This window comes from Hyla sarda, chromosome 11 (genome assembly GCF_029499605.1).
Source record: "Hyla sarda isolate aHylSar1 chromosome 11, aHylSar1.hap1, whole genome shotgun sequence".
In the NCBI taxonomy this organism is placed as follows: domain Eukaryota; kingdom Metazoa; phylum Chordata; class Amphibia; order Anura; family Hylidae; genus Hyla; species Hyla sarda.
The window spans coordinates 913,020-930,000 of record NC_079199.1 but is presented as its reverse complement, the minus strand read 5'-3'; the positions used below and the strand labels follow the sequence as shown (position 1 = coordinate 930,000).

Sequence of the window (16,981 nt, the reverse complement as noted above, 5' to 3'; positions counted from 1 at the left end):
GTCCTCTCTCTTTTCTCCTCCTCCAGACTCCCCTGGCCTCCCTTTTCTTTCTCCTCCTCCAGACTCCTCTGTCCTCTCTCTTCTTTCTCCTCCTCTAGACTCCTCTGTCCTCTCTCTTTTCTCCTCCTCTAGACTCCCCTGGCCTCTCTTCTTCCTCCTCTAGACTCCTCTGTCCTCTCTCTTCTTACTCCTCCAGACTCCTCTGTCCTCTCTCTTTTCTCCTCTTCCAGACTCCCCTGGCCTCCCTTTTTCATGCTCCTCTGTCCTCTCTCTTCTTCCTCCTCCAGACTCCTCTTTCTTCTCTCTTTTCTCCTCCTCCAGACTCCCCTGGCCTCCCTTTTCTTTCTCCTCCTCCAGACTCCCCTGTCCTCTCTTCTTTCCCCTCCTCTAGACTCCTCTGTCCTCTCTCTTCTTCCTCCTCTAGACTCCCCTGTCCTCTCTCTTCTATCTCCTCCTCTAGACTCCTCTGTCCTCTCTCTTCTTCCTCCTCTAGACTCCCCTGTCCTCTCTCTTCTTTCTTCTCCTCTAGACTCCTCTGTCCTCTCTCTTCTTTCTCCTCTAGACTCCTCTGTCCTCTCTCTCTTCTTCCTCCTCTAGACTCCTGTCCTCTCTCTTCTTTCTCCTCCTCTAGACTCCTCTGTCCTCTCTCTTCTTCCTCCTCTAGACTCCTCTGTCCTCTCTCTTCTTCCTCCTCTAGACTCCTCTGTCCTCTCTCTCTCTTCTTCCTCCTCTAGACTCCTCTGTCCTCTCTCTCTCTCTTCTTCCTCCTCTAGACTCCTCTGTCCTCTCTCTCTTCTTCCTCCTCTAGACTCCTCTGTCCTCTCTCTCTTCTTCCTCCTCTAGACTCCTCTGTCCTCTCTCTTCTTTCTCCTCCTCTAGACTCCCCTGGCCTCCCTTTTCTTGCTCCTCTGTCCTCTCTCTCTTCTTCCTTCTCTAGACTCCTCTGTCCTCTCTCTTCTTTCTCCTCTAGACTCCTCTGTCCTCTCTCTTCTTCCTCCTCTAGACTCCTCTGTCCTCTCTCTCTTCTTCCTCCTCTAGACTCCTCTGTCCTCTCTCTTCTTCCTCCTCTAGACTCCTCTGTCCTCTCTCTTCTTCCTCCTCTAGACTCCTCTGTCCTCTCTCTTCTTCCTCCTCTAGACTCCTCTGTCCTCTCTCTTCTTTCTCCTCCTCTAGACTCCTCTGTCCTCTCTCTTCTTTCTCCTCCTCTAGACTCCTCTGTCCTCTCTTCTTTCTCCTCCTCTAGACTCCTCTGTCCTCTCTCTTCTTTCTCCTCCTCTAGACTCCTCTGTCCTCTCTCTTCTTTCTCCTCCTCTAGACTCCTCTGTCCTCTCTCTTCTTTCTCCTCCTCTAGACTCCTCTGTCCTCTCTCTTCTTTCTCCTCCTCTAGACTCCTCTGTCCTCTCTCCTCTTTCTCCTCCTCTAGACTCCTCTGTCCCCTCTCTTCTTTCTCCTCCTCTAGACTCCTCTGTCCTCTCTCTTCTTTCTCCTCCTCTAGACTCCCCTGGCCTCCCTTTTCTTGCTCCTCTGTCCTCTCTCTCTTTTCCTCCTCCTCTAGACTCCCCTGGCCTCCCTTTTCTTGCTCCTCTGTCCTCTCTCTTCTTCCTCCTCCTCTAGACTCCTCTGTCCTCCCTTTTCTTGCTCCTCTGTCCTCTCTTCCTCCTCCTCCAGACTCCTCTGTCCTCTCTCTTCTTCCTCCTCCTCTAGACTCCCCTGGCCTCCCTTTTCTTGCTCCTCTGTCCTCTCTCTTCTTTCTCCTCCTCTGTCCTCTCTCTTCTTTCTCCTCCTCTGTCCTCTCTCTTCTTTCTCCTCCTCTAGACTCATCTGTCCTCTCTCTTCTTTCTCCTCCTCTAGACTCCTCTGTCCTCTCTCTTCTTACTCCTCTAGACTCCTCTGTCCTCTCTCTTCTTTCTCCTCCTCTAGACTCCTCTGTCCTCTCTCTTTTCCTCCTCCTCTAAACTCCTCTGTCCTCTCTCTTCTTTCTCCTCCTCTAGACTCCCCTGGCCTCCCTTTTCTTGCTCCTCTGTCCTCTCTCTCTTCTTCCTTCTCTAGACTCCTCTGTCCTCTCTCTTCTTTCTCCTCTAGACTCCTCTGTCCTCTCTCTTCTTCCTCCTCTAGACTCCTCTGTCCTCTCTCTCTTCTTCCTCCTCTAGACTCCTCTGTCCTCTCTCTTCTTCCTCCTCTAGACTCCTCTGTCCTCTCTCTTCTTCCTCCTCTAGACTCCTCTGTCCTCTCTCTTCTTCCTCCTCTAGACTCCTCTGTCCTCTCTCTTCTTTCTCCTCCTCTAGACTCCTCTGTCCTCTCTCTTCTTTCTCCTCCTCTAGACTCCTCTGTCCTCTCTTCTTTCTCCTCCTCTAGACTCCTCTGTCCTCTCTCTTCTTTCTCCTCCTCTAGACTCCTCTGTCCTCTCTCTTCTTTCTCCTCCTCTAGACTCCTCTGTCCTCTCTCTTCTTTCTCCTCCTCTAGACTCCTCTGTCCTCTCTCTTCTTTCTCCTCCTCTAGACTCCTCTGTCCTCTCTCCTCTTTCTCCTCCTCTAGACTCCTCTGTCCCCTCTCTTCTTTCTCCTCCTCTAGACTCCTCTGTCCTCTCTCTTCTTTCTCTTCCTCTAGACTCCTCTGTCCTCTCTCTTCTTTCTCCTCCTCTAGACTCCCCTGGCCTCCCTTTTCTTGCTCCTCTGTCCTCTCTCTCTTTTCCTCCTCCTCTAGACTCCCCTGGCCTCCCTTTTCTTGCTCCTCTGTCCTCTCTCTTCTTCCTCCTCCTCTAGACTCCTCTGTCCTCCCTTTTCTTGCTCCTCTGTCCTCTCTTCCTCCTCCTCCAGACTCCTCTGTCCTCTCTCTTCTTCCTCCTCCTCTAGACTCCCCTGGCCTCCCTTTTCTTGCTCCTCTGTCCTCTCTCTTCTTCCTCCTCCTCTAGACTCCTCTGTCCTCCCTTTTCTTGCTCCTCTGTCCTCTCTTCCTCCTCCTCCAGACTCCTCTGTCCTCTCTCTTCTTCCTCCTCCTCTAGACTCCCCTGGCCTCCCTTTTCTTGCTCCTCTGTCCTCTCTCTTCTTTCTCCTCCTCTGTCCTCTCTCTTCTTTCTCCTCCTCTAGACTCATCTGTCCTCTCTCTTCTTTCTCCTCCTCTAGACTCCTCTGTCCTCTCTCTTCTTACTCCTCTAGACTCCTCTGTCCTCTCTCTTCTTTCTCCTCCTCTAGACTCCTCTGTCCTCTCTCTTTTCCTCCTCCTCTAAACTCCTCTGTCCTCTCTCTTCTTTCTCCTCCTCTAGACTCCCCTGGCCTCCCTTTTCTTGCTCCTCTGTCCTCTCTTCCTCCTCCTCCAGACTCCTCCGTCCTCTCTCTTCTTTCTCCTCCTCTAGACTGCCCTGGCCTCCCTTGTCTTGCTCCTCTGTCCTCTCTCTTCCTCCTCCTTCAGGCTTCTCTGTCCTTCCTCTTTTTTCTCCTCCTCCAGAAATGAAGAAAAGTAAAAAGATAAGAGGGCAGCACTTCATGTAACTCCCTGGGTCCAAGTGGCAAACTGCAGGTAGTGAATGGGCTCTCCCCTTTAGGGGTTCAGGCATATCGCCCCTGGGGTTGCTCTGGATGGTGACCTGCTGCCCGTCAGTGTTTGGTCTTTCTTGGCTCTGGTCAGGCTGGTGTTTCGCAGAAGAATGTTCAGGTGTCCTGGTTATTTATCAATTTGCTTTATTGACACTAATGAAATACAATAAGATTGTCAGGTAGGTGATCCCGATGCTGTACTGGTGTTTATCTTATATCTGTCTGCCTTTACTCCTGCAGTTTATAGGACTTACCTGTACTGTTCCCCTGACATAGATATTCCCGGTCTGTAAAATAACATAATGTGAAAGTGAGAGGGTGTGAAAACTTTCTAACTGCATTGTGTTATTGTGAGTGTCTCTCCTGTCATCTTACAGGCAACTAAGGAGAAGGATGAGCTGAAATGTCAGCTCCAGGCCGCCGTCCAACAGGTGGAAAATTTGCGCAAAGAGCTGTCGGAGGTGCTGAGCCGCCGTGCCCAGCAGGAGGAGGAGCTACATCTCCGTCAGGTGCGCGTCACCGAACTTCAGGATCAACAGCTGGAACTGGACAAAGAAGTGCGCGAAGCCCAGGAGCTGGTGGGGCGGCTGCAGGGTATGTCCTCTCCTTATATAAAGGTAGAAACAGAAGAGAGATTTCCTGTGTGGTGCCGCACGGTCATCCTCTGGATCTTACTGTGAGGTAGAGATTTATTTCTAGAACCTCAGAACTCATCTAGATCCAACACAAGTGTAACAGGAGAGAACACCGATAGGGACCATCACACATGTTCTAGCTAGGACATATTCTCACACTCAGGGGCACTCACACCAGTCAGCCAGCCATCCGCATCTCATATGGAGAGTTTCCATTCACTGACAGCAACCAGAGAGCGTAAACCGTAACCATATTAGAAATATATATAATGTTACGCAATGATTAGTGTACAGAACACTGGAGCCGCTCAGATAGGTGTATATGGACACAGACTCCTCCCTAGAGGTCACAGATATCCTGGCAATGTATAATCCATGTATAGGGATAGTGTAATACTATATAATAGTCATTGTCCGATGGCGTTCACCTTCTATTACAGGAGAGCTGCAGCGACAGGTTGAGCTCCAGCAGCAGCTGCAGGATGACCGGGAAAGGTTGCAGGGAGAGATGTTGTCCGCGGCGCGAGCCCAAGAAAAGAGCAACGAGAGGATCCTGGAGCTGCAGGAGTCTGTGAGGGATCTGAGCGCAGAGCGGGCCGAGATCAGCAGTCGTCTGGCCCAGGAGGAGAAGAGTGCCAAGGAGCTGAGGAGGAACCTGTGCGAGGCCCAGAAACAGGCAGAGTTCGCCCGGGAAGAGCTGAGCTCAGCAGGACGGCAGCTGAAGATGGAGCGCGATGTACATCAGCGAGAACTGACCGACCTGCGCTCTGCTGCCCAGTCGGCTAAAGCCAAACATGAGCGCAACATCCAGGAGATGCTGACACACTTTCACCAGGAGAGGGAGGAGCTGGAATCTCACATCCGCACCTTGAAGGTACCGTCCATGTGAGGGGACACGGTCATCACCCCAGTTTTCAGTCATCTGCGGGGTGTATTCTATATATACTATAGTGATGGTACTGTGATTGTGAGGGTACACGGTCATCACCACAGTATTCAGTCATCTGCGGGGTGTATTCTATATATACTTTAGTGATGGTACTGTGATTGTGAGGGGACACGGTCATCACCCCAGTATTCAGTCATCTGCGGGGTGTATTCTATATATACTTTAGTGATGGTACTGTGATTGTGAGGGGACACGGTCATCACCCCAGTATTCAGTCATCTGCGGGGTGTAGTCTATATATACTATAGTGAGGGTACTGTGATTGTGCGGGGACACGGTCATCACCACAGACAGTATTCCGTCATCTGCGGGGTGTATTCTATATATACTATAGTGAGGGTACTGTGATTGTGAGGGGACACGGTCATCACTACAGTATTCAGTCATCTGCGGGGTGTATACTATATATACTACAGTGAGGGTACTGTGATTGTGAGGAGACACGGTCATCACCACAGTATTCAGTCATCTGCGGGGTGTATACTATATATACTATAGTGAAGGTACTGTGATTGTGCGGGGACACGGTCATGACCCCAGTATTCGGTCATCTGCGGGGTGTATTCTATATATACTATAGTGAAGGTACTGTGATTGTGAGGGGACACGGTCATCACCACAGTATTCAGTCACCCTGCGGGGTGTATTCTATATATACTATAGTGAGGGTACTGTGATTGTGAGGAGACACGGTCATCACCACAGTATTCAGTCATCTGCAGGGTGTATTCTATATATACTATAGTGAAGGTACTGTGATTGTGAGGGGACACGGTCATCACTACAGTATTCAGTCATCTGAGGGGTGTATTCTATATATACTATAGTGAGGGTACTGTGATTGTGAGGAGACACGGTCATCACCACAGTATTCAGTCATCTGCGGGGTGTATTCTATATATACAATAGTGAGGGTACTGTGATTGTGCGGGGACACGGTCATCACTACAGTATTCAGTCATCCGCAGGGGTGTATTCTATATATACTATAGTGAGGGTACTGTGATTGTGCGGGGACACGGTCATCACCACAGACAGTATTCAGTCATCTGCGGGGTGTATTCTATAAATACTATAGTGAGGGTACTGTGATTGTGAGGGGACACGGTCATCACTACAGTATTCAGTCATCTGCTGGGTGTATACTATATATACACTATAGTGATGGTACTGTGATTGTGAGGGGACACGGTCATCACTACAGTATTCAGTCATCCGCAGGGGTGTATTCTATATATACTATAGTGAGGGTACTGTGATTGTGCGGGGACACGGTCATCACCACAGACAGTATTCAGTCATCTGCGGGGTGTATTCTATATATACTATAGTGAGGGTACTGTGATTGTGAGGGGACACGGTCATCACAACAGTATTCAGTCATCAGCGGGGTGTATTCTATATATACTATAGTGAGGGTACTGTGATTGTGAGGGGACACGGTCATCACTACAGTATTCAGTCATCTGCGGGGTGTATTCTATATATACTATAGTGAAGGTACTGTGATTGTGAGGGGACACGGTCATCACCCCAGTATTCAGTCACCCTGCGGGGTGTATTCTATATATACTATAGTGAGGGTACTGTGATTGTGAGGAGACACGGTCATCACCACAGTATTCAGTCACCCTGCGGGGTGTATTCTATATATACTAAAGTGAGGGTACTGTGATTGTGAGGGGACACGGTCATCACCCCAGTATTCAGTCATCTGCGGGGTGTATTCTATATATATATATATACACTATAGTGAGGGTACTGTGATTGTGCGGGGACACAATCTGTCACCAATGTCGCCCACACTTACCTTTGTTTACAGACTTGTAGGTGACACTGATTATACTTACCTCTCCTCCATCCGTGACTACGTTCTCCAGACTTGATGTACATGAACCGTGCACCTAACCTGCCATATGAATAAGGAGGAGAGCGGGGATAGGTAAGTATTGTTGTCAGTGTCACCTCTCATACGTTGCTCAGGTCAGTGTGGGTGACACTAATGATAATTCCCCTCTTAGAGACCCTGTAGCCTCCATCTCTCCCCTAAACCAACGTCATCAAATCTTTCCATTAGTTTTCAGTCCCGATTGTGGTTTTTGCTGATGTAAAAGGCCGGTGATCAGCTGACGTACTGACCGGATCTCTTGTGCGCCCACTTAAATGATCCGCACTGTGCTGGTGCTGACCGCGCGCCCAGCTCTGCTATATTTGTACATAAGTGATCGTTCCCTGAGGGTTTTAACGCTTCTTGTCTTGTAGTCAGAGCTGATCGACAGCAAATCCCTGGTGAAGTCCGAGCGTCAGCGGCTGGAGAAGATGAAAATAGAATGCGACAAACTGTGTGAGGAGGCGCTCCGCAGCAAAGAGGAGAGCGCTGCCCTGAGGTGTAAGTGTCAGCTGGCGGCACAGGACATGGAGGAGAAGGTGAGAACCTGTCATATATACTGCTCCAGATCACGTAGATCCTGTATGATCTCCTCCTCACATTATAAGGCTTTATTCTCACGGATCCTCAGTAGGTTTGATGCTGCGTTTAGTCAATTCAGTTACATTGAAATCCGCTGTTTTTTTGGAATAAATATTATTTTTATGTTTCTATCCTTCTATTAAAACCCCTTTTAGGTTCTATTCACACGTTCAGTATTATGCGCAGATTTGAGGAGCAGGATTTCAAGCTGTGTTCAGTTTACATTGAAATCTGCAGGGGAAAATCCTGTGCATCAAATCTGCGCAAAATACTGTACGTGTGAATAGACCATTAATCGATATTTTACATAGAACCTGGGATAACCGCTACTCGGACTGTAGGTGAACACACAGCCGCCTCTCAGATGACGCTTTTCCTTAGGGTGCATTCACACCATGGTTTACTTATACACCGACTGTAGACGGTTTTATATTATTAAAGCATATACAACCGTATTTCCATAGACCGGCATTAAAGGGGTACTCCGCCCCTAGACATCTTATCCCCTATCCAAAGTATTGAGTATAAAGATGTCTGATTGCGGAGTTCCTGCCATTGGGGACCCTCGGAATCACGGCTGCAGCACCCCTCTGTCATTACTGTACGGAGCAAACTCGCTCTGTGCAGTAATGACGGGCGATACAGGGGATGGAGCATTGTGGCATCACGGCTCCGCCCCCTTAATGTAAGCCTATGGGAGGGGGCGTGACAGTCACCACACCCCCTCCCATAGACTTGTATTGAGGGGGCAGGCTGTGACATCACAAGGGGGCGGAGCTTTGACATCACAAGGGGCGGGCTGTGACATCACGAGGGGTGGAGCTGTGACATCACGATGTAACTATGTAACGATGCTCCAGCCCCTGTATTGCCAGTCATTACACAGAGAGCGAGTTTGCTCTGTACAGTAACGACAGAGAGGTGCTGCAGCCGAGATTCCGAGGGTCCCCAGTGGCGGACCCCCGCGATCAGACATCTTGGTGTTAAGGTGTTAGGGGTTAAGATGTCTAGGGGCGGTGTTGGTAAAATTATATTTTAATATCTATGTTCTCTGTATGTATATATGTATGTATGTGAATATAATAGGAGAATACCGCAGCACACTGTTAGCACAAAGATACAGATAAAATATGAAATGCTATACAGCTATAGTGCAAAAAAAAAAAGGAAAAAGTGAGGTACTTAGCTCACAATTTGGCGGCCAAATAGTTTGGACCATCCCACCACGTAAGGTGACCTCATTGGGACGGACCCTACAGGGTCACTACACTCCAGGTCCATGCAGTAGTTTTGGTATCAGTAGTGCTGGCCAACTTATCCTTGTTTGTGTTATACATACGGGGGAGTGGCGGCCTCCATGTTGGCTCCTGCACCCCACCCACCTCTATTAGGTGCTTTATAAGGTGGTGGACATCTCAGACCTTGCAATGCCTGTTAAACTGATTGCACAGAGGCATATTCACAGTGTAGGGTCCGTCCCAATGAGGTCACCTTACCGTGGTGGGATGGTCCAAACTATTTGGCCGCCAAATTGTGAGCTAAGTACCTCGCTTTTTCATTTTTCACTTTTTTGCACTATAGCTGTATAGCATTTCATATTTTATCTTTATCTTTGAGCTAGCAGCGTGCTGCGGTATTCTCCTGTTTATGTATATTTAGCCCAGCAGCCTGCACCTGTATGCCAGGTCCATGCAGTAGTTTTGGTATCAGTAGTGCTGGCCAACTTATCCTTGATATATATATTTATAAATTTATATATATAAAATTATATTTAGTCTAACTGTCTAACTTTACATGGTGTTGGCTGGTTTTATCTATCTTCAATTAACCACTGTCCTAGTCCTGGCCGGCGCCCAAAAGGTGGAAAACTATCCAAATGACCTTGGTAAATAATGAGGTTTTTGTTGGATAAGAAGCTTTTTCTATGATAAGGAAGAAAGTGTAAAGGAACCTGTGATTGGTAATAAATTTATCCACCATTATCCACCGGGGTTTCCTTAGCCAATAAGCTCACACTTAGAGTGTTGCCATATAAATGGGCTGTGATCTATTTTGGGGGATGATTTTCTTCTGCGGAGCTGTTTCTCTGCTTATAAGAGAACATCCACCTGTATCGATACATGTGCATTAAATCTGTCCGCTAATCAACACGGCTGGAGCGGACTGATCACAGGGAGAAATGGATCCTAACAGGCAGAGTACCCCTTTAACTGTACTAAAAAAGTGTATCCGGTTTGGCACGGTTGCCGTCCAGTAAGTTTTTTGCTAAGCTAAAACAAACGTATACGTATATAGCTTTAAATAGTATTATAGTCAATAAAAAAACGTATACGTAAAGAAAGGTATGTGTATACAGCTTTATATAGTATTGTAGTCGATAAAAAAACGTATACGTATACAGCTTTATATAGTATTGTAGTCAATAAAACAAACGTATACGTATACAGCTTTATATAGTATTATAGTCAATAAAACAAACGTATACGTATACAGCTTTATATAGTATTGTAGTCAATAAAAAAACGTATACGTATACAGCTTTATATAGTATTATAGTCAATAAAACAAACGTATACGTATACAGCTTTATATAGTATTGTAGTCAATAAAACAAACGTATACGTAAAGAACGATATGTGTATACAGCTTTATATAGTATTGTAGTCAATAAAAAAACGTATACATAAAGAACGGTATGTGTATACAGCTTTATATAGTATTGTAGTCAATAAAAAAATGTATACGTATACAGCTTAATATGGTATTGTAGTCAATAAAAAACGTATACGTATACAGCTTTATATAGTATTGTAGTCAATAAAAAAACGTATACAGCTTTATATAGTATTATAGTCAATAAAAAAACATATACGTAAAGAACGGTATGTGTATACAGCTTTAGCTCATACGGTTTTAATTCTCCAAAACCGCATGACAACCGTATGTGTCCTTATTCTACTACAGAGAAGGACATGGCAGCCTGTGTGACCCCCTGCAATCTGGGGTTTCCAAACTTTGGACCTCCAGCTGTTGCAAAACTACAACTCCCAGTATGCCCGGACAGCCGTTGGCTGTCCGGGCATGCTGGGAGTTGTAGTTTTGCAACAGCTGGAGGTCCACATTTTGGAGACCACTGATCTATAGCAAGTAAGGCACAATAATAATAATATCAGTGTTATCAGCAGATACAGTATAGAAGTAAAGTCCCATAAAGGAGTGCGAAATCGAATTGCGACATTTTTCAGAGATGGCTTCTTCATAGGACTCCTTTTACAGTAAATCCTAATATGATTAATACCCGTTGGCGCTCATTACAGTCATTGGCTCGTAGTTCATTCAGCATGTGTGCGCAGTACTCTCTTTGACCACTTGGGGGCGCTTCAGCATTATTAAAAGCTTTTCCTAGCGTGCAGAAGATTGAGCGCAGGACACCGCAGAGGTGAATCCTTTATTGCTACATTTACAAAGATTTCAAGGTATCCGTGATAAAGCGGCAGGCTTTACGGTGGAGCTCCTTATCTGCGCTCCGGGGCGCTCGGCGCAGAATCTTACACGGGATCGGCCGCGTCATAGAGATTGTGTAACCAAGCGAGGGTCGGGAATATTCGGGGTATGCGTACTGACATATGAGGAGCAGATTTTTTGCTTTGATCAGGCGGCCCCTTATCTTAGAATCTCTCACATGTGTGAGGGGGATGGCTCGGAGGTGATGGCGAGGGGGGTGGGGGGGGTGGGTAGGATGTGGAGAAAAAAGCTGGCATGTGCCCAAGATGCTGTGTCGTAGGGAGAAGATCTGGGGTAAGAACACTTGCACACACCTGGTGGACCGGGTGCCATGCTGTCTGCTGATGACATGCCGCCAGTATGTAGCCTGTGCCGCCATAACCCTGCGTGTCCCCTGTGTCCTGTACAACACGTCACCTCTTAGGCTGGGTTCACATCACATTTTTGCCATATACTGTTTTCAATCAGTTTTTCTAAAGAAAAGCGTATGGCAAAAAAAAACAAAAACGGATGGAACATTATAGGAAAAAATAAACCGTATGGGTTTTTAAAAGTGCATACAGTTCCGTCCGTTTTCATTAAAAAAAAGCCCAGAAAAATTAATAAATAATACGTTTTTGAAAATGTTGTCGATTTTTAGTGGGAGGGGTGTTGGGTGCGGACTTTAGGATGCAAATGCGCATGTGCAAAGTAAAAACCGTATACATGTGCGTTTCCCATTGACGTCCATGTTAAAAAATAAATAAATAAACGTGTGCGGTTGCAGTACGGTTTTTAAATCGTGTTCATGTCGGGTTCACACCACGTTTTTCAAGTACAGTGGTCCCTCAACATACGATGGGAATCCGCTCCAAATGGACCATCATTTGTTGAAACCATCGTATGTTGAGGGATCCGTGCAATGTAAAGTATAGGAGGTAATACTAGAGTGTCCCCGCCGCTCCAGACCCGTCAACGCTGCCCTGGTTGTCGCCCTCCATCGCTGTCGCCGCGTTCCCGGGGGTGTCCCCGTCGCTCCGGAATGTCTCTGCTGCCTGGGATCGTCGCTCGCCGCCATCACGTCGCTACGCACGCCATTCCTATTGGGTGACGGGACGGCGTGCGCGAAGACATGACGTTGAAGGAGAGCGCCGGCGTAGCAGGGGACCCCGTAGGGGGCGCGCCGGAGCCCCGAGGACAGGTAAGTGATCGTCGGGGCACACGGCGCACCGTAAACAGCTATCTGGCGGCAGCTGAAGCAGTCTGCGCTGCCATATAGCCGTTTATGCGATGGCCCCGACATACAAAAGCATCGTATGTTGATGCTGCCTCTGAGAGGCCATCGTATCTTGAAATGATCGTAGGTCGGGGGGTCACTGTACGTTTCATGTAGCCGTTTTCATTATTGAAACATGTGGAACCGTATTGAAAACTGTATCCACCCGGATGAATTCGATTGCGTACGGTTTGCTTGCAATATGGTTTTCTCCCGTACTCAAAAAAGTAGTTGACCACGGTTTTGTCTCTGGATTAAAAACCGTACTGCAACCGCATACATTTTTTTTTTTTACATGGACATCAATGGGAAACGCACATGTACCGTGTACGGTTTTTACTTTGCACATGCGCATTTGCATCCTAAAGTCCCCACCCAACACCCCTCTCATTAAAAATGGACAAAATTTTCAAAAACATATGTTGTTTTTTATTTTTTTTTTATTTTTTATGAAAACGGACGGAACTGTAATGCACTTTTACCAACAGTATGCAGTTTAAAAACTCATACGGTTTACTTTTTCCCATACTGTTCGATCCGTTTTTTTGTGTTTTTTTGCCATACGGTTTTCTTTAGAAAAACTGATTGAAATCAGTATGGTAAAAACGTGATGTGAACCCAGCCTTACCTTGAGACGCAGATTTACACCGGTGACTGATGTGACCGGAGACGCTGCGCACGGCGGAGGAGCAGATGCTCGCTTGGCTGGATTTTTATGGGGCAGATGTTGACTGTCAGTTATAATGGCCGATTCTTCCCCTTCCAGGATCAGCGAGCGAAGAAACTGGAAGATCTCAATCAAAGCCTCAAGGAGAAGCTGAATTCTGTAGAGACCGAGCAGGAGACCATCCTGAGCGCCATAGAGACCGAAATCAACGCGGCCTGTCACATCCTGTCCAGGAACGCCACAGAGAAATTCAAAGTAAATCCTTAAGTATTAACCCTTTGTTCTGTCTACCATTAGTCCAGGGCAGCGGTCTTCAGCCTGGCGCTCTCCAGCGTGTTGCAGAACTACAACTCCCAGCAGGTGCAGCCAGCCATTATATATTTGCTCGGGAGCCGCAGGATGGAGACGGCTGGTTTTAGATCTTCATGTACAGCCCATCCTGACCTTAGAGGGGTCTTATTCCCCAGAAATAGTGCCTTTCCCTGGTCATGTCTGGTGTTGCAGTTCAGTCCTTCTAAAGTGAATAGGAGGCACAGTGACTGTAGGGGGGAGAGGCTCTACAGTGGGGGACAAAACACTAAAAAAACTAAATCCACCTGCTTTTAAAGGCGCAGCGTCTAGATAAATGACCCCTGGTAGAATGTGAAGTTCTGGAACTTTCTAACAGACTTTACTAATTCACTATTTTTAACCTCCTGTTTTGCTGTGATCCAGACCTGTTCATCTTCCTCCTGGGCCTTCTCCATTGTATCATGGGGCACACAGAGTCCATTAGCTTTAGGAGTTATTGTCTAGTGCAGTATTTCCCAACCAGGGTGCCTCCAGCTGTTGCTAAACTACAACTCCCAGCATGCCCGGACAGCCAAAGGGTGTATTTGCTGGTTTCATGGTTGGCGTATGAAAGCAAACTGAATCTTTCCTGTAGATGATGGCTGAAAAATAAAAAGGTGATTTTTGTCGATCACCAAGTGTCAAGGTGGCGGAGTTGAGCTGCTAAAGTGCCACAGTATGACATTCCTCCCGGCTCGCCCTCTCCTCCCAGCTTCTCTTTTATTGTAAGCAGAGTCCTGTACAACCATCCGCTCCAGTGCAGCCAATACAGCTGACAGATATAGATTTCACTGCAGCTTTGTGAGCAGGACGGGATATTACACAAAGTACATTAGAAAGTTCCAGAACACCTTATTGTACAGCGGTTCCTGCCCTCCAATGTTGTCGCGTCTGTGTTGTTGTCTCCTCTGTTGCTGCTCTTGTCACTGTGTAACCTTCAGCTGGGCCGACACCTTACGGACAGTCTCCCCCATAGATGTGAGCGCTCAGATCACCTGATTGTGTATGTTCATGGTGAGATCACGTGATGGTGGATGTTCATGGTGAGATCACGTGATGGTGGATGTTCATGGTCAGATCACGTGATGGTGGATGTTCATGGTCAGATCACATAATGGTGGATGTCCATGGTGAGATCACGTGATGGTGGATGTTCATGGTCAGATCACGTGATGGTGGATGTTCATGGTCAGATCACATGATGGTGGATGTTCATGGTCAGATCACATGATGGTGGATGTTAATGGTCAGATCACGTGATGGTGGATGTTAATGGTCAGATCACGTGATGGTGGATGTTCATGGTCAGATCACGTGATGGTGGATGTTCATGGTCAGATCACGTGATGGTGGATGTTAATGGTCAGATCACGTGATGGTGGATGTTAATGGTCAGATCACGTGATGGTGGATGTTCATGGTGAGATCACGTGATAGTGGATGTTCATGGTCAGATCACGTGATGGTGGATGTTCATGGTGAGATCACGTGATGGTGGATGTCCATGGTCAGATCACGTGATGGTGGATGTTCATGGTCAGATCACGTGATGGTGGATGTTCATGGTGAGATCACGTGATGGTGGATGTCCATGGTCAGATCACGTGATGGTGGATGTTAATGGTCAGATCACGTGATGGTGTATGTTCATGGTGAGATCACGTGATGGTGGATGTCCATGGTCAGATCACGTGATGGTGGATGTTCATGGTCAGATCACGTGATGGTGGATGTTCATGGTCAGATCACGTGATTGTGGATGTTCATTGTCAGATCACGTGATGGTGGATGTTCATGGTCAGATCACGTGATGGTGGATGTTCATGGTCAGATCACGTGATGGTGGATGTTCATGGTCAGATCACGTGATGGTGGATGTTCATGGTCAGATCACGTGATGGTGGATGTTAATGGTCAGATCACGTGATGGTGGATGTTAATGGTCAGATCACGTGATGGTGGATGTTAATGGTCAGATCACGTGATGGTGGATGTTCATGGTTAGATCACGTGATGGTGGATGTTCATGGTCAGATCACGTGATGGTGGATGTTCATGGTCAGATCACGTGATGGTGGATGTTCATGGTCAGATCACGTGATGGTGGATGTTCATGGTCAGATCACGTGATGGTGGATGTTAATGGTCAGATCACGTGATGGTGGATGTTAATGGTCAGATCACGTGATGGTGGATGTTCATGGTCAGATCACGTGATGGTGGATGTTCATGGTCAGATCACGTGATGGTGGATGTTCATGGTCAGATCACGTGATGGTGGATGTTTATGGTCAGATCACGTGATGGTGGATGTTTATGGTCAGATCACGTGATGGTGGATGTTTATGGTCAGATCACGTGATGGTGGATGTTCATGGTCAGATCACGTGATGGTGGATGTTCATGGTCAGATCACGTGATGGTGGATGTTCATGGTCAGATCACGTGATGGTGGATGTTCATGGTCAGATCACGTGATGGTGGATGTTCATGGTCAGATCACGTGATGGTGGATGTTCAGCATGTGGCAGGTGTGAACAGGTTCTACCATTAAATGAGTCTCCTGAAGAGATGATAACTGATCATATCCATCTGCATTGGGTATTTGTATAGAAAAGAACTGTACAAGGTTATGTGAGATGGGGGGTACTGTCTGTATGGGGGGGTACTGTCTGTATGAGGGGGGACATGTGAGATGGGGGGGTACTGGCTGTATGAGGGGGGGACATATGAGATGAGGGGGTACTGGCTGTATGAGGGGGACATGTGAGATGGGGGGTACTGTCTGTATGAGGGGGGACATGTGAGATGGGGGTTACTGTCTGTATGAGGGGGGGGGGGCATGTGAGATAGGGGGTACTGTCTGTATGAGGAGGGGGGACATGTGAGATGGGGGGTACTGTCTGTATGAGGAGGGGGGACATGTGAGATGGGGGGGGGACATGTGAGATGGGGGGGTACTGCCTGTATGGGGGGGGGGGGGAACATGTGAGATGGGGGGATACGGTCTGTATGAGGGGGAGACATATGAGATGGGGGGTACTGTCTGTATGAGGGGGGGGGACATGTGAGATGGGGGGGTACTGCCTGTATGGGGGGGGGGGGGGACATGTGAGATGGGGGGGTACTGCCTGTATGGGGGGGGGACATGTGAGATGGGGGGGTACTGCCTGTATGGGGGGGGGGGACATGTGAGATGGGGGGTACTGTCTGTATGAGGGGGGGACATGTGAGATGGGGGGTACTGTCTGTATGAGGGGGGGACATGTGAGATGGGGGGTACTGTCTGTATGAGGGGGGGACATGTGAGATGGGGGGTACTGTCTGTATGAGGGGGGGACATTTGAGATGGGGGGGTACGGTCTGTATGAGGGGGGGGACATGTGAGATGGGGGGTACTGTCTGTATGAGGGGGGGGACATGTGAGATGGGGGGTACTGTCTGTATGAGGGGGGGACATTTGAGATGGGGGGGTACGGTCTGTATGAGGGGGGGACATGTGAGATGGGGGGTACTGTCTGTATGAGAGGGAGACATGTAAGATGGGGGGTACTGCCTGTATGAGGGGGGGACATGAGATGGGGGGTACTGTCTTTATGAGGGGGGGGGCATGTGAGATGGGGGGTACTGTCTGTATG

The 16,981-nt window shown here is 47.8% G+C and overlaps 1 protein-coding gene across 9 annotated transcripts in view; it reads left to right on the top strand.

Annotated features, from left to right (window-relative positions):
- CEP128 (centrosomal protein 128) overlaps positions 1 to 16,981 on the top strand; it is a 147,897-nt gene that overhangs the window by 38,730 nt on the left and 92,186 nt on the right. For all 9 annotated transcript variants that reach the window (XM_056546709.1, XM_056546707.1, XM_056546706.1 and 6 more), the window contains exons 14-17: positions 3,911 to 4,127; positions 4,609 to 5,042; positions 7,380 to 7,544; positions 13,113 to 13,268. In XM_056546709.1, the coding sequence (XP_056402684.1) occupies positions 3,911 to 4,127; positions 4,609 to 5,042; positions 7,380 to 7,544; positions 13,113 to 13,268 (972 nt within the window). The remainder of the gene's footprint in view (positions 1 to 3,910; positions 4,128 to 4,608; positions 5,043 to 7,379; positions 7,545 to 13,112; positions 13,269 to 16,981) is intronic.